General features: G+C 46.8%; 1 protein-coding gene across 1 annotated transcript in view; it reads left to right on the forward strand.

Moving 5' to 3' along the window:
* LOC147882735 (putative LRR receptor-like serine/threonine-protein kinase At1g56140) overlaps positions 1-20,316 on the forward strand; it is a 382,197-nt gene that overhangs the window by 107,366 nt on the left and 254,515 nt on the right. Inside the window, exons 6-7 of the mRNA XM_087400709.1 lie at positions 16,919-16,990; positions 17,253-17,324. Of these exons, the coding sequence (XP_087256835.1) occupies positions 16,919-16,990; positions 17,253-17,324 (144 nt within the window). The remainder of the gene's footprint in view (positions 1-16,918; positions 16,991-17,252; positions 17,325-20,316) is intronic.

Here is a 20,316-nt window from a genome sequence, read left to right on the forward strand (position 1 = left end):
TGGAGACAGTGGCAGGACATGCTTTATACTCATTCATGGATGGATATAGCGGGTACAACCAAGTTCGAGTGAAAGAACAGGATCAGCCCAAGACTACCTTTGTCACTCAATGGGGAACATACGCCTACCGAATGATGCCCTTTGGATTATGTAATGCCCCGGCAACCTTTCAACGATGTTTGGACTGCCTTGCCGTAGTTGGGATTCATGCGGTATGGACCTTTAATCACAGGGTCTGCATCGGGATATAAGTCGATGCTATGCTCCATGAAATCAGCGGGCACCCCCTTCAGATCCTTGTAGGACCAAGCAAAGACATCCACAAATTCTTTAAAAAGATCGGTGACTGCAGCTAGAAGATAGTCATGTTCCCAGACCCAAGTGGCTAACTTCAAATGCCTGGGTTGGTCCTCACTTCCAATGTTGAGATACCGCCAGTTCCGTGCCTCATCAACAGGGGCAATGCATTGGGATGTTGAGGTACTTGGTTCACCCATTCTCAGTCCTGTATGTGCTGGAGTATCTTCAAGGGGAAAGTCCCCCTCCACTTCTCTCAACCAAGATGAGGGGTAAGTAACTGGGGGGTTCTCAGGCATTGACTGAGATGTAGAATCAGTAGATGTTGCAGATGTTGTGTGCCTTCGATGCCTCGGTGACTGTTTCAGCATGCCCCGGTAAGGTAAGCCTTCCACCTCATAAGTGGTTTCCGGAAGGTCTTGAGTTGAGGGGTGGTCGGCTTCTGATAAGAAAAGGTCAAGCAAAGTGAGATCGACCATGTCCTCATCTCTGTATCCGGTATGCACCCTGGGTCCGCCCAAGACCTCAAGCTGTTGGTGGTGATTCTCCTCAAGTTCAGCAATGTCTATGTCACTTTCTTCTAAATCACTATCATCATCAGTCTCGTCTTCATTAGTGTTCCTGTTTTCTCTATCACCATCATTGCACTTAGCAGTACCATGGTTGTACACCATAGTACCATGGTTGTGCACCGTAATACCATGATTGTACTCTGAAGTACCATTGGTGGGTTGTGCCCTACTAGCCTCGTCCCTAGTAGATCCTTCATTGTATCCTATAGTATTGTCAGCATCATTTTGACCAATGTCCTCCATGTCGGCCACTGGACGATCCTCAATGTTTACTGCAGTACCATCATTGTCCTCAGTACGATCTGTGGTGTCCACTGTAGTACCCCTAGTGACCATTCTCTTATACATGTGTGGACTATTGCAAAGTCCAAAGGGCATCCTTTCGTAAACTAGTTCAGCCAGACCCTGTCGTTCTGGGTGGATTTCTGACACTGCAAGTAGGTGTTCTTCTTGATCTTCTTGTTGGCATAGTTCCACCATGTTGACCGCTAATGAGCCCAGGGCTCCCATCCAATCCAAAATGACAGCCTCCTCGTCTTCTTGATCAGCCCGATCCAACAAGTAGGTCAAACTTTCAAATCCTTCTAGGGTTGTCTCCTCATTGATACCTTGGTCACCACCCCTGGGCCAGTCCCCACAGGCCCAATGCTCCTCTTCGACTCCGGCTTGTTCTTCGAAATCCTCCTCTCCTAGTTCTATTAGTATGTGCCTTGCCTGCCCTGTGACCATATCTATTTCGAGGGATGTCGATCTTCATCAGTTGACCAATCCTGAATGGCTTTTGAAGACCGCAACCATGGCCGACCAAGAAGTAGAGGGTAAGTTTGTTCATTTTCGGTCATATCAAGGACAACAAAATTGGAGAGAAAAGTTACTCCGCCAATCTTCATGTGAACACCTTTGACTGCACCCATTGGTTTTACTCTGCGTTGATCAGCCATGCGTACCTGAAAGTGAACATCACTTGTCAACTTCAACCCTAGTTTTTGGAGTGTACCTTTTGGCATAATGTTCACAGCCGCCCCACCATCGAGGAAGACGTCCTTCAGCTCCACTCCATGGATCTCCACGGTGAGCTTGGGACTTTGTTCACAAGTGAGGGGAGCGTAGGCAGAGAAGTGGTCCGGTGTAGACCCATGCTGAGCCGGTAATGTCTCTGGTGGTGGCCCACTCGGAGTAGATCCCTTGTGTCGACCTCCTGGGAGGCGATTCATAAATGTAATAGTCTGATGCTTGATTTGGGGGGACAATAGACAAAGTTGTCGTAGAGTGAGGTTGGGTTTGAAACTCATAAGATCTTCAAACAGGGAGTAGTGGTGGACACTAGCATTAGCCTTTTGTAACTTCATCCTCCTAGCCTCTGGCCGAGGGTCGAAGCTTACACGAGGATGTGGATGTAGGTCTGAACTGTGAGTCATTGTCTCCACTGGTTTCTCTTCCATTACTCCTTTCCCTTTTTCCTGGGCAGAACTAGATCTTGTCCCCATAGCCTCTTCTCTGTTGAGTGCTGTTGAGGACAAAGTGGGAGAACCTACTCGTGCCTCTTTATCCCGGTACTGTCCAAGGGTTGTCACTTCTGTTGCAAACCTCACAGTTCTAGACTTGCGGGATGGAAGCTGAGGTGTGCTACCTTCATCTTCAGAACTTGTTTGAAGATCTCTCGTGACACCCTTTACTACCTCCTGATACCTCAAAGGCATAGAGTGATCCCCCGAGGATGAGGCACTCCCAGAGTTAGTGGTTGACCTTAATGGTTGTGGGCCCTTCGAGTTTGTTTCTGAATCACTATCAGAAGCCAGCATGGGTGGTCTATTCCTGGGCGTACTGTGTACCTTGGAGGAGGAGAATGACCTCGGTGGGAGAACACTTGTCGAACTCATTGGTGCTGAGGTCTCCGGTGCTGACTCTGAGTCACCCTTACATTTGTCACCTTTTGTATGTGACCGTGTCACAGCGCCCAACACTGCGCCAATCAAATGGGGATTGTTGCCCTCCCCCGCCACTACTACATCAACCATATTCACTTGGGATGCGGGTTCCACTCTTCTATTGGGACAATCTCTGGTGTAGTGGTCATTTGTGTTGCACTGTGTACAAGAGGGTCCCCCGAACGGCTGTGTACAATCATCTTGGTAGTGGCCGTACTCGCCACATCTGTAACACATGATGGGTCTTCTAAAGTTTGTACCCCTGCCTGCACCTCCGCGTCCACCTCTGAAACCACCCCTTCGACCGCGTTGATAAGAGGGTCCATAGCCACCCCCTGACATAGGTGGTTGGTACGGGGCATAGTATGGCTGAGGATAGAAATAAGGGGATCCAATTGAATTGGGGGCAGGAGCTTGGAGCAAAGGGGGAGTCGGAAGCAATGGAGGTGGCATGACAGGAGGAGGGGGTGGCTCAGATGCTCGTGCAAGAGGGGGAGCAGGAGATACTTCTGCTGGACCAGAAGTTATGGGTACCGTTCTGTTGACTGCAGCAACCAGAGGTTCCCCCGAGGTATACTCTGGAAGAAGCTTCCTTAATCCTTTAAGGTACCTACACTCAGAGGCATCATGTCCATGGATCTCACAAAATGTACAAAATGAGGTAGAAGTAGGTACCTTTCGCTTGGAGGGGCACTCCCAGTAACCATGGTTAGAACCCTTGCATTCGGTGCACCAAAGGCCACTTCGAATTTGGGCCTCAAAGGACGATTGGCCATCCACCTTTATTCTATCTTTCAGGCCTTCTTTGATTTCTTCTAACTCCTTCTTGAGTTGCTGCCATGCGGATGATCCCTCCTCTCTTGGGAGTTGGGTGGTCGTATTCGTTGATGAGGCAAAGCTTAACTGTGACCGTTCCATCTTGACAGCTTCTTTTAGGAAGTCTTGAAGTGAGGCATGTTCAGGGAGTTTATCCACCAACCTTATAGCAATGGAAGGGGGTAATGCTTTCAAAAACCATCCCTTCATAACAGCATCATTAGGTGGCACAGACATCTTTGCCGCCAAGACCCTCATCCTTGTGTACATCTCAGAGATGCTTTCTCCAGGCTTCATGGTGTCAGTGGACAACTCTTGGACAATCATGTGTTCGAATTTTTCCAACTTGAAAGTGCGTAAGAATTCCTCCCTTAGGTCTGTCCACGTCTGGAAGTGGTCCGGAGGAAATTGACTGTACCATACATCCGCTGCATCCTCCAATGACGAAGGAAAGATGTGAAGGAACGCATGCTTATTCTCCACACCTTTAGCTTTACATGCTGTGAGGAACTTCCTCACATGAGCTTCCGCATCCTCATGGAGGTGGCCTTTGAACTTTTGAGTCTTCACGTGGACCTTGTTGAGTAGCTCAAGAAGTCTAGCCCTGTCTGAGGGACTGAGAACGGCCATCCCCACCCGAGAGGTTGGAGAAGATGCAAGAGTTGGAGGGAGTCCCGATGGGGCTGTAATGAGTGTTGGTGTTCCCAAGGAGGAGACCACCCCGACAACTCCTCCTGTGGAGGACCACAATGGGGAAGTCACTACTGATGTAGTCATAGAGGGAGTGTTCCCAGATGGTAGCGCGTAAGTGGGGGGTCTCGGTGTTGCAGAGGGAAAGGGTGAGAACATGGAAGATGTGGGGGTGAAAGAGGATGGGAGAGCATTTGGGAAAGAGAGGGACGGAGCTGAAGTCATGGATGAGTAGGCAGAAGGGAAGGAAGGAGGTGGTGGAAAAGGCAACACCGGTGTGGATGGAAAGGGAGATGAAACCATCGTGGCGGGTAAAGGCATGGCCGGAGCAAAAGTACCCCCCAATGGAATAGATGTAGAAGAAGGATTAGCTAGGAGCCTGGAGGTCGCAGGTTGTCCACAAGAGGTTGAGGCAGGAGCAGATGGAGTCACCACTCCGGTAGAAGAGGTGGTTGATGAAGACATCGTTGCAGGAAGAGAAGAGGGGCTTCCTTGACCTTGATGAGTTCCTGAGGAGCCCTCGTCCTTAGTACCCTCTTCTTTCACATGTTCTCCGCTTTGCACTTCTTCTTCTCCGGAGTCCGGATCTGACCACCAGGGTCCCTGTTGATCCAAGTCAATGAGAGTGTCGATGAAGTTACTTGCTCTGGCTACTGCTCCAGTGGGTTCACTTTGTGCTCGAGTTGAGGGCTTCGCAAACTTACGTCGCACGTAATGCTTCTTGTACCTAGTTTGGTCTGCCGGAAGTCTTTTCTCCACTCTCCTCAAGTACCTCCTAGTTCTCTCACTAGCTCCTTCAAAGGTTTCAGAACTACTCGGCATAAGACCTCTCTCTAGGACCCTAGATCACGACTTCTCTCGTGCTACTCAATACCAGCAGTGTCCCACCGTGATCGCCATAAACTGTTTGGGGGGGGAGGGGTTCCTATCCTTCCGGAAGTGTTACCGGAGGCCAAAGGCCATTGGCGTGAGAAGCATGAGTTTTGCAATGCTCTAATGCAATGGATCGTGCAGAGCGCACCGTGCAGTAGTGTGCGAGTGTCGTATGCTATACTGCAGTGGACAACGACGTACGAGTGCACTATGCTAAATGACAATCACGGTGACTCCACAACATAAGCAAAATAAGAAAATCCTACACTGGTGAACAATCCCCATATCCGTAAGAGACAAGCGAGATGAGAAAGTGACCGAGTTGGCCAATGTACATATCACTGGACGTGTCCCCAGGTCACAAGTCGGAAGTCACAAGAATACACAAGTCGCAAATCAGCAGAATACACAGGTCTATCCCCATAGTAGACAAAAGGTGCACACAAGTCTCTCCACATTCTCTCCTTGGCGAGCTCGTAGCTCTAGCCTCTATCTCTCCTCACTCTCCTCCCTTTCGCTCCCCTCTCGAATGCCGAATGCCGAATGCCGAATGCGAATGCGAATGCGAATGCCTCCTCTTCTCTCTCCCTTCTCCTTCATCCTCATCCCCCGCCTTGGAGGGTCCCTTCTTCGCTGAGAATTCCCCCTCTTTCCTCCCATTGGTCATCCTCTTATCTCCTTAGCTGTTGAGGATAGCCGTTGCGCCGCTGGCTCTCTTGATGGCTTCGGCGACTTCCTGACTCCCTGACTTGCCAGCCTGATGGTATAAATTCTCCATGTGCAGGTGAGCTGGTTCACCGCACCTCTTGATGGCTTCGGCGACTTTCTGACTCCCTGACTCGCCAGCCCGATGGTGTAAATTCTCCATGTGCAGGTGAGCTGGTTCACCGCACCACTGCACCACTGTATCACTGAACCACTGTGTAATATAAATACTCCTGACTGCTCCATGTGCTAAGCTCACTCTCCATGTGCGCAGCTCTTGATGAGATCACTTTGGACACGGTACTCCTGGTTGACCTGTGTCGGCCTGTGGTTGACCTGTGTCGACCTGTGGTTGACATGTGTTGACCTGTGGTTAACATGTGTCGACCATTAACATGTGTCGACCTGTGGTTGACATGTGTCGACCTATGGTTGACAGCCTCGGACAGTACTCCTGGATGAACCCGTGTGATCGCGTGGCTAACTTGTGTTGACACAAGGTCAACATGTGGTCAACAGATGTCGTCATCGCCTGTCGACAGGTGGTCGTGTGATAAGGTAACAATAGTATCGCCATTGACTGATCTGACCTCAGATAAAGTACCTTTTATTTGGGGACAGAATCAACAAGAAAGTTTTAAGACCATTAAACAAGCTGTGGTCTCAGGACCGGTGTTAAAAATAGTTGATCCCTAGAAATCGTTGTTCCTAGAAACCGATGCAAGTGGCATTGCGGTAGGAGCAGTCCTCCTTCAAGAGGGAAGGCCAGTAGCCTTTGAAAGCACGAAGCTTTCTCCCTCTCAAAGGAATTGGCCAACTCATGAATTGGAGTTGTATGCTGTTATCCATGCTTTGAAAACATGGAGGCATTATCTGTATGGTTCAGAGTTTTATGTGGATGTAGATCATGATACTCTGAAACATTTTTGTAAACAGCCTGACTTGAGGGGCCGCCAAGCTAGGTGGGCAGAGCTCATGCAGGAGTTTAATCTAACGATTCGGTACTGAAGAGGAAAACACAATAAGGTGGCTGATGCGTTGTCTCGCATTATGCACAACCTGAGTTTCACGGTATTAGAGAGTGCTCTAATGACCGAGATAAGAGAAACTCAAAAAGTGGACGAGTTTGTCCAGAGCTTATGGCCTAAGGCTCATGTGTTAAAACCCGGGGAAAGTGAAAAGGATGACTTGGCATCCAGAAAAGGCAAAACCTATGCAAGATATACCATAAGGGATGGTATGCTAGTTAGAAATGGCAAGGTTGTAGTACCTGGTCAGAATGATCTCAGGCAGAGAGTCATTCGACAATGCCATGATAGCCCGTGTGCGGGACATCCAGGTGTCGAGAAGACATATGATCTCGTGAAGCGAGATTTCTTTTGGCCAAAGATGAAAAAGCATATTCATGAATATGTGACACGGTGTTTCTCGTGTCAGGTAAGTAAGGCCGAGCGGGTGAAGCCACCCGGACTTTTACAGCCCTTGGAAATACCACTAAGTCAGTGGGAGAGCATTTCCATGGACTTTATTGTAGGGCTACCTGCAGCACAAGGAGAATATAATTCTATCCTTGTGGTGGTTGATCGTCTAACCAAGATGGCTCACTTCATTCCGACTAGAGAGTCTGTTAGTGCCCCGCAAGTGGCGGATTTGCTCATTAGACATATATTTCGTCTGCATGGATTGCCTAGATCCATAGTGTCAGACAGAGATGTTAGATTTACCGGTCATGTTTGGACAGCGGTATTTGAGACACAAAGGACTGAGTTGGGAATGAGTAGTGGGGATCATCCTGAGACGGATGGTCAGACGGAGAGAGTCAACCAAACTTTAGAGGATACGCTGAGGGCATATGTGTCATTGAGGCAACATACGTGGGACAAGTGGTTGCCATTGTTGGAGTTTGCCTACAATGATAGAAAACATTCATCTACCGGGTTCAGTCCGTTTGAACTGAACTATGGTTATAGACCAGCCAATCCAACTATAGTTGGAGTACCTCAGAAAGTGCCTAGTGCCGCGAACTTTGTAGTTCAGATGTGGGAGATGCTAGCACTTGCGAGAGCTAATATCCGCCAGGCTATGGATAGAGCCAACGTGTATGCTGATGAAAATCGGTCTATAAGAGTATTTGAAGAAGGAGAAAAAGTTTTTCTCAGAGTTCCTTCGCACTCGAAGTCGTTGACTTCAGGAGAGTGTGCTAAGTTATCACCTCGATACTGTGGGCCATGGTTAATTCTAAAGAGAATAGGCAGTGTAGCCTATAAATTAGAATTGCCACAGGGATGTAAGGTGCACCCGGTTTTTCATGTTTCGCGCTTAAAGAAATTTTTGCATACAAGTGTCTCACTAATCGAAGGTGTCTTTTTGTTTCAGGAGATAGAGGATATTGCAAGGCGCAAACCAACGAGAATCCTGGACCGAGGAACAATGCAAATACGAAATCGGAAGATACCCATGGTGTGTGGTTGCATGGCATGGTCAGCCTCTATCGGAAGCTACCTGGGAATCCGTATACCAGTTATGGAGAGCGTTCCTAGATTTCATCATCGAGGACGTTGATGCTTGAAGAGGGAAGGAATGTTATGCTGTAGCCGAGACAGCATGACCTCGGATAGATCGGTGGGCATTTTCTCTTAGATGACCAACTTTTGTAATAGTTAATGTGCGTAATTGAAATGGTCCAAGAGAAGTTACTGCCAAGGTCCTAGGTGAGGGTGGAATGGCACTGACTAGGTAGTTCTGAGTGCTAAGGCCTAGGTGCACCTAAATGTGCAATAATGCCAAGGGGCAAGTGGTTTTTAATGTGCCCCAACAGAGGGGTAAAAAAAAGGTGCACCAAGTGGAGAGGCTAAATTGATGACATTTGGCAAGGAGAACTATCTAGGGAATTGAGGGTCTCATGGATAGCATGAAAATAACGAAGAAACGTAGGTATCTGACGATCTGCGATCCATGAGAGTAGGCTGGGTGGAAAAAAAGATAAGCCATCGCCCGTGATTGTATTAACGCAGGATGAGAGATTCAGGCTAAGGAAAGTAGGGTCTGACACTGAACGCCAACTGACGATCCTCATCGACGGGAGGAGGAGGGCGGGTGAAAGGCCCTACCCGACCTGGTGATGGAGAAAATCCTCTTATGTGAAAGAGTCCTCTTGTCAAGCGGAGGGAAATCAATTGGTGGAAGAAAACCCACTCCAGCAGAGGGGGAAACCCTGTCCAAAGGAATCCCAATAACCGGCTCCCCCAGGGTAGAGGGTACAAACTCCTCCTCTGTCTCAAACGATACCAAATCTGCCAATACTGCAAAATAGTTCCTGTAGGAGGGAACTGGCATAGGAGTGCGAAGAATCCCTGCACCCGAGGGAGAAGGAGAAAAAACTCCCTTACCTCTATCAAGAGGTGAAGTGTGACTAACAGAGGGAGGGGATGATCAGGAACATTAGTGATAGGACCTGAAGAAATGGGTTGCCCCTCCTGATGAGCAGGTGGGGGGATTGGGACACACCACCTTGCCCCAAGAGGCTGCAATTTTTGGCAACAAAGAAGGCAAGCATTGAGGATAATCCACTACCTCCACCCACACTGGACATTGATGGCTAATCAAAGCTTCCATGGGAGAACATGAACCATTTGTTGTGCATAGATAAGTGGAGAGTATTCCAAGAGGATCTGCTTATGCTGCTCATCCACCATAATAACTTCAAAAAAGCCCCTGGCTGCATAATGCACTTTGTGAACAAAACAACCTCCTAAAGTGCGTGTCAACAACCAGTTACTCACATCAGCTGCAACTGGCATATGGCCTGGAAAGAAAATAATCACTACGTGCTTGGCATATTCATGCACTGGATCCACAATATCATCAACCTCCATCATTATCCCAACAGTGGGAGCGGAGTCTTTTCAATCCTTGTGGGTATCTTCAAATGCCTCATGCATCACATCATTTTCCAATTGGGCCTCGAGAGAGACATGCACTGGGTCATCCTGACCCAAATCCTGCTTCTACTTCTTGTGCATATAAGTCTTCATAGTAGCTAGTAGCTCCTGTAGAAGCGGAAAAGATAGCAGACACCACACACATGCGAAAATAAAGAGGGGAAACAGCAGGCCAGAAAGTAGGAAGAGGGTAAATTTATACACAAAAAACACGACAAAGCTTGGAAGAGGGAAAAGGGCTAAAAACAGTGAAAAACAAAAAAGAACAGCGGGCTGAGGATTATTGACAGCAAGAAAAAGAGCCCAAAAAACAGCAAGCCCAGAGAAGAGCAAAGGGACAGCAGGTAAAGAGCGTATGCACACACAAGGCTGAAAGAAAGGCACAAACAGAGAACAACGAAGGCAAGAGGAGAGAGGGAGCACAGGAGAAGAACTAGCGACTGAGCAAGGACCGTACAATAGGTACAGACAGCTAGTACAATCAGCGGGCAGGTACAGAAGGCCATACATGATGTACAGACGGCCGTGCAGCAGGCTAGTTGCAAACACGGGGGTCATACAGCAGTACGGGTGGCCGTACAGCAATCGTAGGGTCTTTTGGAGGGCACGGGATCCAAGGTGGGTATGCTGGAAGGCACGGAACCCAAGGCAGACCTTCGCGGAACCCTAAACGGGCCTGCAGTAGCAAGAGGATGCCATAGCTCCATGCACTGCCATAGTTATGCAGTGCATGGAGACTTGCAGACTTCAGGGCGCTGCGATTCAGTCTCTCACAGCACAGATACACACACTGACTGATCAGCTATCGACAGTTGAGAGTCATAGATCTGATCAGGACTCCCATATTCGCCAGCTTCATACTAGAGATATTGATCGGGATATCCAGTTACGGACACATGCTGAGCGCATAGTGCAGCTGGAGGCACGCATTCAGGAGCATGTTTTGGCATGCGATGATCGCCTCCAGCAGCTGCATGTAGCTCCTCCAGCTAGTGCAGCAGTTGAATAGAGGTTGGCCACACTGCAGACAGAGGTACAGAAGACCTCAGAGTGGGTGGACGTTGTGCGTAGAGCCCCACAGGCCCAGCAGACCACAGTCTCTGAGACTATTGCCGAGAGTCAGCGGCGAGCTCAGAAGGCCCTCAACATCCGCATCCACGGAGTTGAGCGATTAGATACGAGATCAGCCATGGATCAGGCGACAGATTTCATATCTGGGACACTCGGAGTTCAAGATCATGGCATAGTAGCTGCATATCGAGTGGGCCGGGATCCAGCACGGCACCAGCCACTTATCATCAGATTCAGAGATGCTGAGGCCCGTCTCGCAGTATTACGAAGGAGATCCAGATTGAGGGACCATCCACAGATTCACATGGATGAGGACCTTACAGCTCTTCAGTGGGAGGAGCATAGACGTCTCATTGCACAGAGGGATGTTGCCCGTCGTGAGGGCAAGTGGGCCGTGATCAGAGAGGGCAGACTTTTGATAGGAGCTATGCGATCTAGATCGGCTGGAGCCCACAGTTGACGACACGAGGCCTATGGGACACGTAGTCTGCCAGATAGCTTGAGTTTCGAAGTTTGGAACTGTAATGGTTCCCTCACAGCTCAGCCTGGCAACTTACGAGAGGCCTTTTTTGATCAGGACATCGTCTTCTTTACAGAGACCCATGAGAGCCCAGAGAGAGGCTTGCCGCAGGTGACAGGGTATGCCTGGGAGTCTGTCTTTCGACAGCAGACTAGACGATCAGGAGGAGTCAGAGGATCTGGCGGTGTGGCAGTTCTGTATAGAGAGCATCTCAGATCGATACTCACAGTCATGAGGAGAGACCATCGGGCCAGATATCTTTGGGTACGGATCAGGAGACCCCCCCTGAGAGACTTGTTTATTGCAGTATGCTACTTTCCCCCGAGACAGTCTCGTTATGCCTCAGATGGACCAGGACAGTCACCTTTTGAGGATTTGTCAGCCGATGTATTGGAGTACTCACGCCGCGGAGAGGTCATCCTTTTAGGAGACTTCAACGCGAGGACATCAGACAGACAGGCAGAGATTTTGGACTTTGCTGAGGATCCAGTCTTAGTTCCAGCTGCCCCAGATGAGAGTTTTCCACGCTTATCTTCAGATAGAGGGGTAGAGGTGACAGATCAGGGACATCGCCTATTGGAGCTTCTCTCATCGCACGGCATGGTCATTTATAATGGACTTCGACAGTGGCCGCATTCATCCACAGCCACATGTTTTCCCTTCGCGGGTGGTGGTACGAGCGTCATTGATTACGTCTTGGATCCCCCGACTTTGATCCCTTTTGTACATAACCTCACAGTCGACCCTTTTATGCCTTCAGCCGATCATGCACGTCTGCACTTTATTCTTACCCAGATTCCTCATGCCCCCCCTTCTAGACATCATGAGCGTCAGCCATACTATGAGGTTCATTTTGACCACCAGTTTGATGATATTTATAGCCAGCACCTGAGTGGTCTTCTCCGTCCGCACCTTCTCGATGCCCTACCCTCCACACAGGATCGGTGGGACCTTGTACATACCTCCATCATCTCGGCAGCCCACAAGTCCTTCCCCGTCACTTGCCACACATCCAGTCCTCCACCAGTCGGTCTTGTGCCTTGTAATGGATGGTATGATGAGGAGTGTAAAGAACTCCGCAGGAAGCTTCGCCTTGAGACACAGGATAACTCTCCCCTCCTCATTGAGACCAAGAAGAGTTACAAGCGTTTGGTGCGACGCAAAAAGTGCCAATTTCTACGGAATGAGGAGGAGCTGAGAAGTTTACTTTTCAGCTGTGATTCCAAGGAATTCTGGAAGAAATTCCTTCGCTTGAAATCTCAAACTCCTCTTACAGACCCGCAGGTTTGGCTTGCCTATACTTCCACTTTATATGATATTCCAGACCAGCCACAGATCGACTTATCCCATGTGCCTAGACCCACCTCCTCTGCCTTATTCTCATCCAATAGTGTCCGAGCAGCAGCTCATCGTTTGAAGACTGGGAGAGCTAAGGACCATGATGGATTGCAAGCGGAGTATGTAATCCATGGGATTGATGCCTTAGCTACAGTCCTCTCCCGTCTTTTTAACGAGTCCATTTGTACAGGTCTTCCACCTAGTTGGCTAGAAAATACTATAGTACCCATACACAAGTCGGGGGATCCTTTGGAGGCGTCGAACTACAGGACCATTATGATTGGCCATGTCATGGCCAAGATTTATGCGACCATTCTAGAAGGACATATAAATGACCATGCCGAGGCGACAGGCATGAGAGCTAGAGGGCAGGCAGGATTTCGTGCAGAGCACTCGACTCTAGATCATATCTTCACACTCAGGGCTTTGATTGAGGAGGCGAAGTCACGTAAGCAACGGCTCTATTGTTGCTTCGTGGACTTCAGAAAGGCATTTGACACTGTGCCGCGTTTCAGACTCTTCTAGCGACTTCGTGACTTGGGATTCAATGGGCGATCATGGCCTGGTATGAGAGAGTCACAGGTAGAGTCAGGACACGGGCGGGGCTGTCGGCGGAAGTACGCAGTACGATAGGGGTGAAGCAGGGGTGTCCTTTGTCTCCGACACTCTTTGGTCTCTATATCGATGAGTTAGAGATGTACATACAGATGATGGGTGGTACAGGTTCTTTACTGGCAGGATCCACGATACCGATTCTCCTCTATGCAGATGACGTGGTTCTTATTTCTTCCTCCCAGCAGGGTTTACAGGCACATCTCCATGCACTCCACAGCTTTTGTCAGGACAGAGGGTTGTCTGTAAACCTTGGGAAGACCAAAGTCATGGTCTTCAACACGTCATACCAGGTTTATAGGAGAGGCGAGTTCTCTTTCACATTTGATGGGCAGGAGGTGGAGCTAGTCAGGGAGTATACATATTTGGGTGCCACATTTAGAGGTCCAGTCTTCACCATGACGCATGCAGCACGAGATAGGATCAGTAGAGGGTATGCCGCCTTGGCTCTTCTCGAGAGGCAGTGTGCACAGTCACATTTTCAGCATCCCGACACGAAGTCCTTACTTTTCGATACGCTGGTGAGACCTGCAGTCATGTATGCTAGCCCCTTTTGGGCAGGAGATCTCAGTGTTGCAGATTGGAGACGAGTAGAGAGGTTACAGATCATCATGTTCTCCAGATTGATCAGAGCGAAGCCCACGGTGCCGCATCAGATTACATTCGCAGAGTTCGGAGCTACACCCCTAGCGCTAGATGCAGCATTTCAGTCAGTTACATACTTGCATAGGATCAGGGCGCTCGGAGACTCAGCAGCAGGCAGAGCACGATTACCGTGGCTAGCACTGACATCCTCGCAGATGTTAGCGGAGAGAGGTCATACTTTTTGTTGGTACCACACACTCTCCACATGGCTCACCTCGCTGGGCTTGGATATGGATAGGCTGCCACCATTTCGATACAGCATAGATGCCCCTCGCCTCCCTCTCACTCGACATGAGCTCAGCCAGGTTATCAGGGCAGATTTGTTGCAGCTACACACGTTTCGCACTTGGGTTCATCCCACGGAGCTTCCTACGAAGATGGCCACATATCGTGACCATTTTCTCAGGATTTCAGAGGATGGCTTCATCATATCCCTAGGATATATCGGCGTTCATATGTCGCACTCACTCAGGATTGCCTTGGGCCAGCTCAGGGTATCTTCCCACAGATTAGACGTTGAGGCCGGCAGGATGCGTCGTACAGCTACCGGACATAGACCCAGGCGAGAGACTAGGATATGCCCTTGTTGCACTATGGGGGAGGTGGAGAGACTGAGGAGCACTTTGTTTGCAGATGCCCTTTATATTATGAGATCCGTGGCAGATTTCACTGTTTATTTGGGCACGGATTTGGACCTCTCTCTCGGATTATGGAGTATGAGGATTAGTATTGCTTAGCGTTGTTCATCAGGGAGATCACCAGATACAGAGAGAGATTCCTCAGAGAGCACCGTCGCATCCCTGCCAGAGACCTGGTTATTCATGAGGAGCAGGACGAGGCGCAGGACCATGAGCACAGAGATAGCCCATCTTGCCAGAGAGCACCGATGGTTCCACCTCGAGGATGTACATATGACATGATCCGGCAGCACCGCAGGATGATCTTACACAGAGGCCGTACCCGTCGCTTTATTTCTAGACGACGGAGGATGATGGCAGATTTTCGGAGGAGATTGCTCCATGGAGACTTGGCACCGCCAGCAGCCCATTTGACACTTGCCCAGATCTTCACACTCATGGCAGGAGGCATGGTCGATGGCCATGACTTCCATCATTTCTTTGGATCACAGACCCCTTAGGGAAGACGATGTTCCTCATATTTCATATTTTACATTTTGTATCTAGGCATTTTTGGTACTCTATTTCATTTCATTTTGTATCTAGGATTTTTGTAGCCATTTTTGGCATCTTAGCGGTATTACGATGAGGTCACCTAGTTGGCGCATCGTTGATGATGTATTTTCCTTTCGGATGATTTTGTGTCCCATAGGCCATGTATGGCCTTCCGTGGACCTTTAATAAAATTTCTTTCTTTCTTTCTTTCTCGCCTTCGTTTTTTGTACCAGGACTAGACACACCGTCCTTCATAACTTTTTTTGAAGAAACGGTTGGCTGGCCCGTTTTGAGACCGCCACCGTTATGCTCATTGTACTAGTTATCTTTAGTCTCATAGACCTTCACGGTCTCCCGAAGACTTTAATAAAATTTCATTCTTTCTTTCTTTCTCACACACACACACACACGTCTCGCCTACACACACACACACTTTTTTTGGGGTGAAATCTTTGATTGATTATATGACATGATTAGCAACCTCAAAACAAGGTGCTACAATTACATCAACTGACAATTTCAGTATATGCCAAAAAGACCTCATGATCTATGCAGCGGGTCTGCAAGCAATCAAAGAAAGATTGCTGCAGAGAACGCTTGAAAAAGCCAAACAGAGAGAAAGCAGGATCACCAAAGACTTTACAATTCCTATATGTCCATAAAGTCCATAGTGCCCAGTAGCCGAACCCAAACGAAGAAAAGATGAAACTCCGGTCTGGATGGATGAAACCCAAATAGCCAGAAGAACTTCCCAAATGGAACAGATGGGAATCTCACTTGCAGGCGCTGTCGAAGCAGATCAAAAAACTCACGAGAGCACGGGCAATGCCAAAACAAGTGAGGCACAGTCTCCGAAGAAGTAGAACATCTGTGACAAAGTGCAGGAGCAATGTGTCGATGAGCCAATAGCTGTCGAGATGGAAACACTCCCAAAAGAACTCGCCAAAAGAAAACCTGTTGCTGAAGTGGTACTTACACACACACACACCCCACACACACACACAAATTGAAGTAAACTCTACTAGCTTTGTTACCTTAGTAGATGAATTGTTGCCACTTGATAGTACACATATGTTCCAAATGTAGTCGACTATGTATGTGCACCCTCTGTGTTTTAAAGTTCGGGTGAGGATCTGTTTTGTTTGCTTTTTATGAACCTCCCTCCTGACGCTTGGAAGGTGTATTTAGAGGTCCTCCTTTTTTGGCTTTCATTACTCACTGATGCATATTTTTGTGGGAAGTGCATGATTCTTTCATTCTTTTTTCCAATACAAGATCAACAAATCCTTGTAATCCAAGTAGACGTAGATATAACGAATGGTGGGACTTGCAAAAAAAACATATTATCATGGTGGATAAATCATAAGCTTGGGACGAAGGGAGCTGTGCATGTGTGTGCAATAAAACTAGGTTTTAAAGAACATATCTACAGACTTGTTTGAATTGTCGTGAATATATATATAAGGAACTTGTTCATCCATTTTCTCTCTTGTATATGCAATAACATTGCATGTGAATTTTGGTTAATGTAGAATAATTGGATTATGTATTTTTTTGCAACTTAAATCAGTCTTCCCTGAGATGAGATAAATCCAATCATTCTATGAAACTTTAATGACCATCTAAACCTAATATATTATTTTCTTCTTTTCCTGCTGTTAAGATGTAGTGGTTTATATAGAGATTATGCATCATGTATATGTATGGAAATAACGTCGCACTAGCTTGTATGTCCCAGGTCATTCAGCTCGAATAATTTTCAGGGTCCTCTTCCACCTGAGATTGGGAAATTGCAGTCCTTGACTCAACTGTAAGTTGTTGACATTTTTTAGCACAATCCCAAAGATTTCTGTGTTTTTCTCTTTTTTCCTGGTACTTTAACCTCTCCTGTCTACTCCATTTCTTTAAAAGATTGTATTCAGATATATGTATGCTGTCAGCTTCCGTGAGTGCTCTAGCAACTTCTGATCACTTATGGTTTATATTTATGTACTTCTAGGGTTGTCACTATCTACCTGTAAAGGCATCTTCTAATGATGAGATTGATCCTAGTGTCTGATGTCATTTTACAGGTACATTGACAGCAGCGGATTGAGTGGAGATATCCCTGCAGAACTTGGTAATTTGACAAAGTTACAGAAACTGTGAGTTGCTTCTTCGACTGCCTTCATACTGAATTTGTTAATTAAGAGTCTACAACGAGAGTAATGTATAAACGAGAGAGAGAGAGAGAGAGAGAGAGAGAGAGAGAGAGAGAGAGGTTTATTAACATCTGCGAAAGGCCAAAAAAGCATATGAGACCAAGAGAAAGAAGTCAACATGAAAATACACCCGTGTGGGAGGAGCTGGAGGTGTCTATCACACCCCCCAAACTACAAAAGAAAACAAAATACTGGTGAACATAGGAACTATGGGAAAGACTCCATGTGTTAGGAAAGTTTCATCCATACGACCGGAATGCATTGTACTTTTATACCACAATAAAAAAACATTAAAACAATGAGGATGTACATTATATGATGGTGTCCATGATGCATAATAAAATTTGAACATTTGGTCAATTTTATAAGTAAGAAAGTCTGTTTAAGAATGATTTTGAATAAAAGATCCAACCCCTTTCTATACTAATAACCAAAGCTCTATCAAATTGGCTAAGGATCCTATATTTCGTGCTCAAACAAAGCACTTTGAGTTGCAGCATCACGATATGTGAAAATATTTTTATCAATGAAATTGAGCTTAATTATTATCCAACAGAAGATCAGGTGGCAAATATCCTAAATAAGCCTCTCGCTAGGATTTAAGCAAGAGAAGTTTTCTAAGCTGATAGACATAAAGGCTAATTCGTATCTCATAAAGGGGGAGTGTTGGAAGAGTTAGTAATGAGCTATGGATTTAGTTCATCAAATCACCCTTGGGGTGACTTTGGTTTTTTTTTTCCCAAGAAAAAGCTTCTATCCCTCCCTGAGAACACTCAAGGGAGAAAAGACATCATGCCGTACATGAAATACACCCTAAAAGGGTCAATAATAAACTTATAATTGGAGCAATGAAATAACCACTCTTGAGGCTGGAAATGCCATGTCAATCTAGTAATCGACTTAGTTAAGAAGGGGGAGCCACTTCATTCCCGAGAAATACCACTCTTCTGGGAGAGGCTGCCCGCGAAGACCCCTGCATCCTCACCCCTATGGCCAGGTATTTGGGCTGCCACATATTTGTTTCTACCAGATCTTTGAGCTGCCAGGTTGGTGTGGGCATCTCTCCCTCGCAACAGTTTGCCCGTGTGTTGGAGAGTGTCAAAAGGAAACTCCTTTTTTGGAGTTCAGCTAAACTTGACCTTGCCTCCAGGGTGGTGGTGGTCAACGAGGTACTGTTGGCCATGGCTTGGTTTGTATGCTCTTGTTGGTGTCATTCCAGGGACTACATCACTCATCTCATAAGGCCAATACGGAATTTTCTTTGGAGTGGTCTAGATGATTTGGCAGACACCAGAGCTAGGGTGGCCCTGCCCTGGTTCTTCCCACTCGAGAAGGAGCCCTTAATATCATAGATCCAGACCTATAGAGAAGGGCCCTTTTATGCAAGATGGTGGTCAAAGATCTTATGCTAGGGCAGGAACCTTGGAAGGATTTTTTCATTCAATGCATACAATCTTTTTTTCCTTCCATAGGTGGAGATTGGATGGATAGTACAAGGTGGAATTTCACTTGGGTGTGATTTTTTGGTGAGCTTTTTGTCATGTTTTGAGTCTGCGCTAGCGCAGACTCAAAACAGGCCCCAAACAGGCCAAAATGACAAAAACACCATTTTTTCAAATTTTATCAGAATATGGTCATGTTGGTACTCAAAATGACCGGAATTCGACGAGGAATCCAAATATGAGGTCAAATCTGTCAAATTATACACTTTGAAAATGTACATATCTCCCATAGTTCCTCCCTTCTACTTTGAATATGGACATATCTTCCATAATTTTTTGCCTCCTACTGCCACTCATATCCTCCCCCCCCTTGTGCATAGTATACACTCTTCCACTCCTCCCACATGCTATGAAAATGAACATATCCTATATTCTCTCCCCCTCTTTCTAACCTCCCCATCTTTCTTATAACAAAAACATGTATGGATTTCTAAAAAAAGCTCGCAAAAACAAAGGAAATGGTAAAAAAGCTCACATTAAAAAGCTCGCCAAAAGATTTCCCCCATTAAATCACTTTGGCCCCCGTCTCAGGGCATCCCCTTCCCCTCTTATGGCTACCATCTTGAAAGCTTTAGGTGATTTGGGTTTAGGAATACTTAAAGGTAAACAAGAGTGATAGATAGACTTTTTAGGTCCTAGGTAGGCCGCTAATGATGTTATTCATGAATATTGGTTAGATTTAAGGGTCCACACAATATGGCATACCCCTCACATACGTCCACGATGGATGTGTTGGAATATGAAGCCAAAGTGAGTAAAAAATAAGTGTACTAGGTGTCTAGGGGGTGTTTTATAGTCTAGTGAGTCCTACTTAAAGGTAAACAAGAGTGATAGATAGACTTTTTAGGTCCTAGGTAGGTTGCTAGTGATGTTATTAATGAATATTGGTTAGAAATATTTAAGGGTCCACACGATATGGCATACCCCTCACATACGTTGATAGGATAAAACCTGTATCAAGTTTTTGAGCACTGTATATAGCTATGGGTAGGCACATAGCTGTACACATCTAGGGTAGGTGTGGGCTTTTGGCATTTGTACATTTTTTCTTTCACAAGCATGATGGACTGATGTATAGTTTTTTTGAGACAATATAGTATGTTTTGCAGGGACTTCATGGGAAATGATGAAATGCAATGTGGTTGTACCAGACTTCCAGAGCAAGGGTGTCCAGTGTGTGGTCAAGCGAAATGTTTTTGGGGTCATGTAAAGTCAAGTCATGAAGGGTTTTTTAAATATTTTCCTGAGTCAATGAGTCAATGTGCACTTGCATGTTATAGGAATTTGATATGTTATGGTGTCCATGTCAAAGGGCTTTTCATGTATGTGTACAGGGTTGCATGCAAGCTTTAATGTGCATGCTAATGTGTGTGGGAATTGTGTGACTAAAGGTCCAAAATGTGCATTTAATGTGATTTGGGGGAAATGTCTTG

Source organism: Dipteris shenzhenensis, chromosome 29, assembly GCF_047967505.1.
Source record: "Dipteris shenzhenensis isolate YYH24624 ecotype China chromosome 29, Dip_SZ_1.0, whole genome shotgun sequence".
Lineage (NCBI taxonomy): Eukaryota > Viridiplantae > Streptophyta > Polypodiopsida > Gleicheniales > Dipteridaceae > Dipteris > Dipteris shenzhenensis.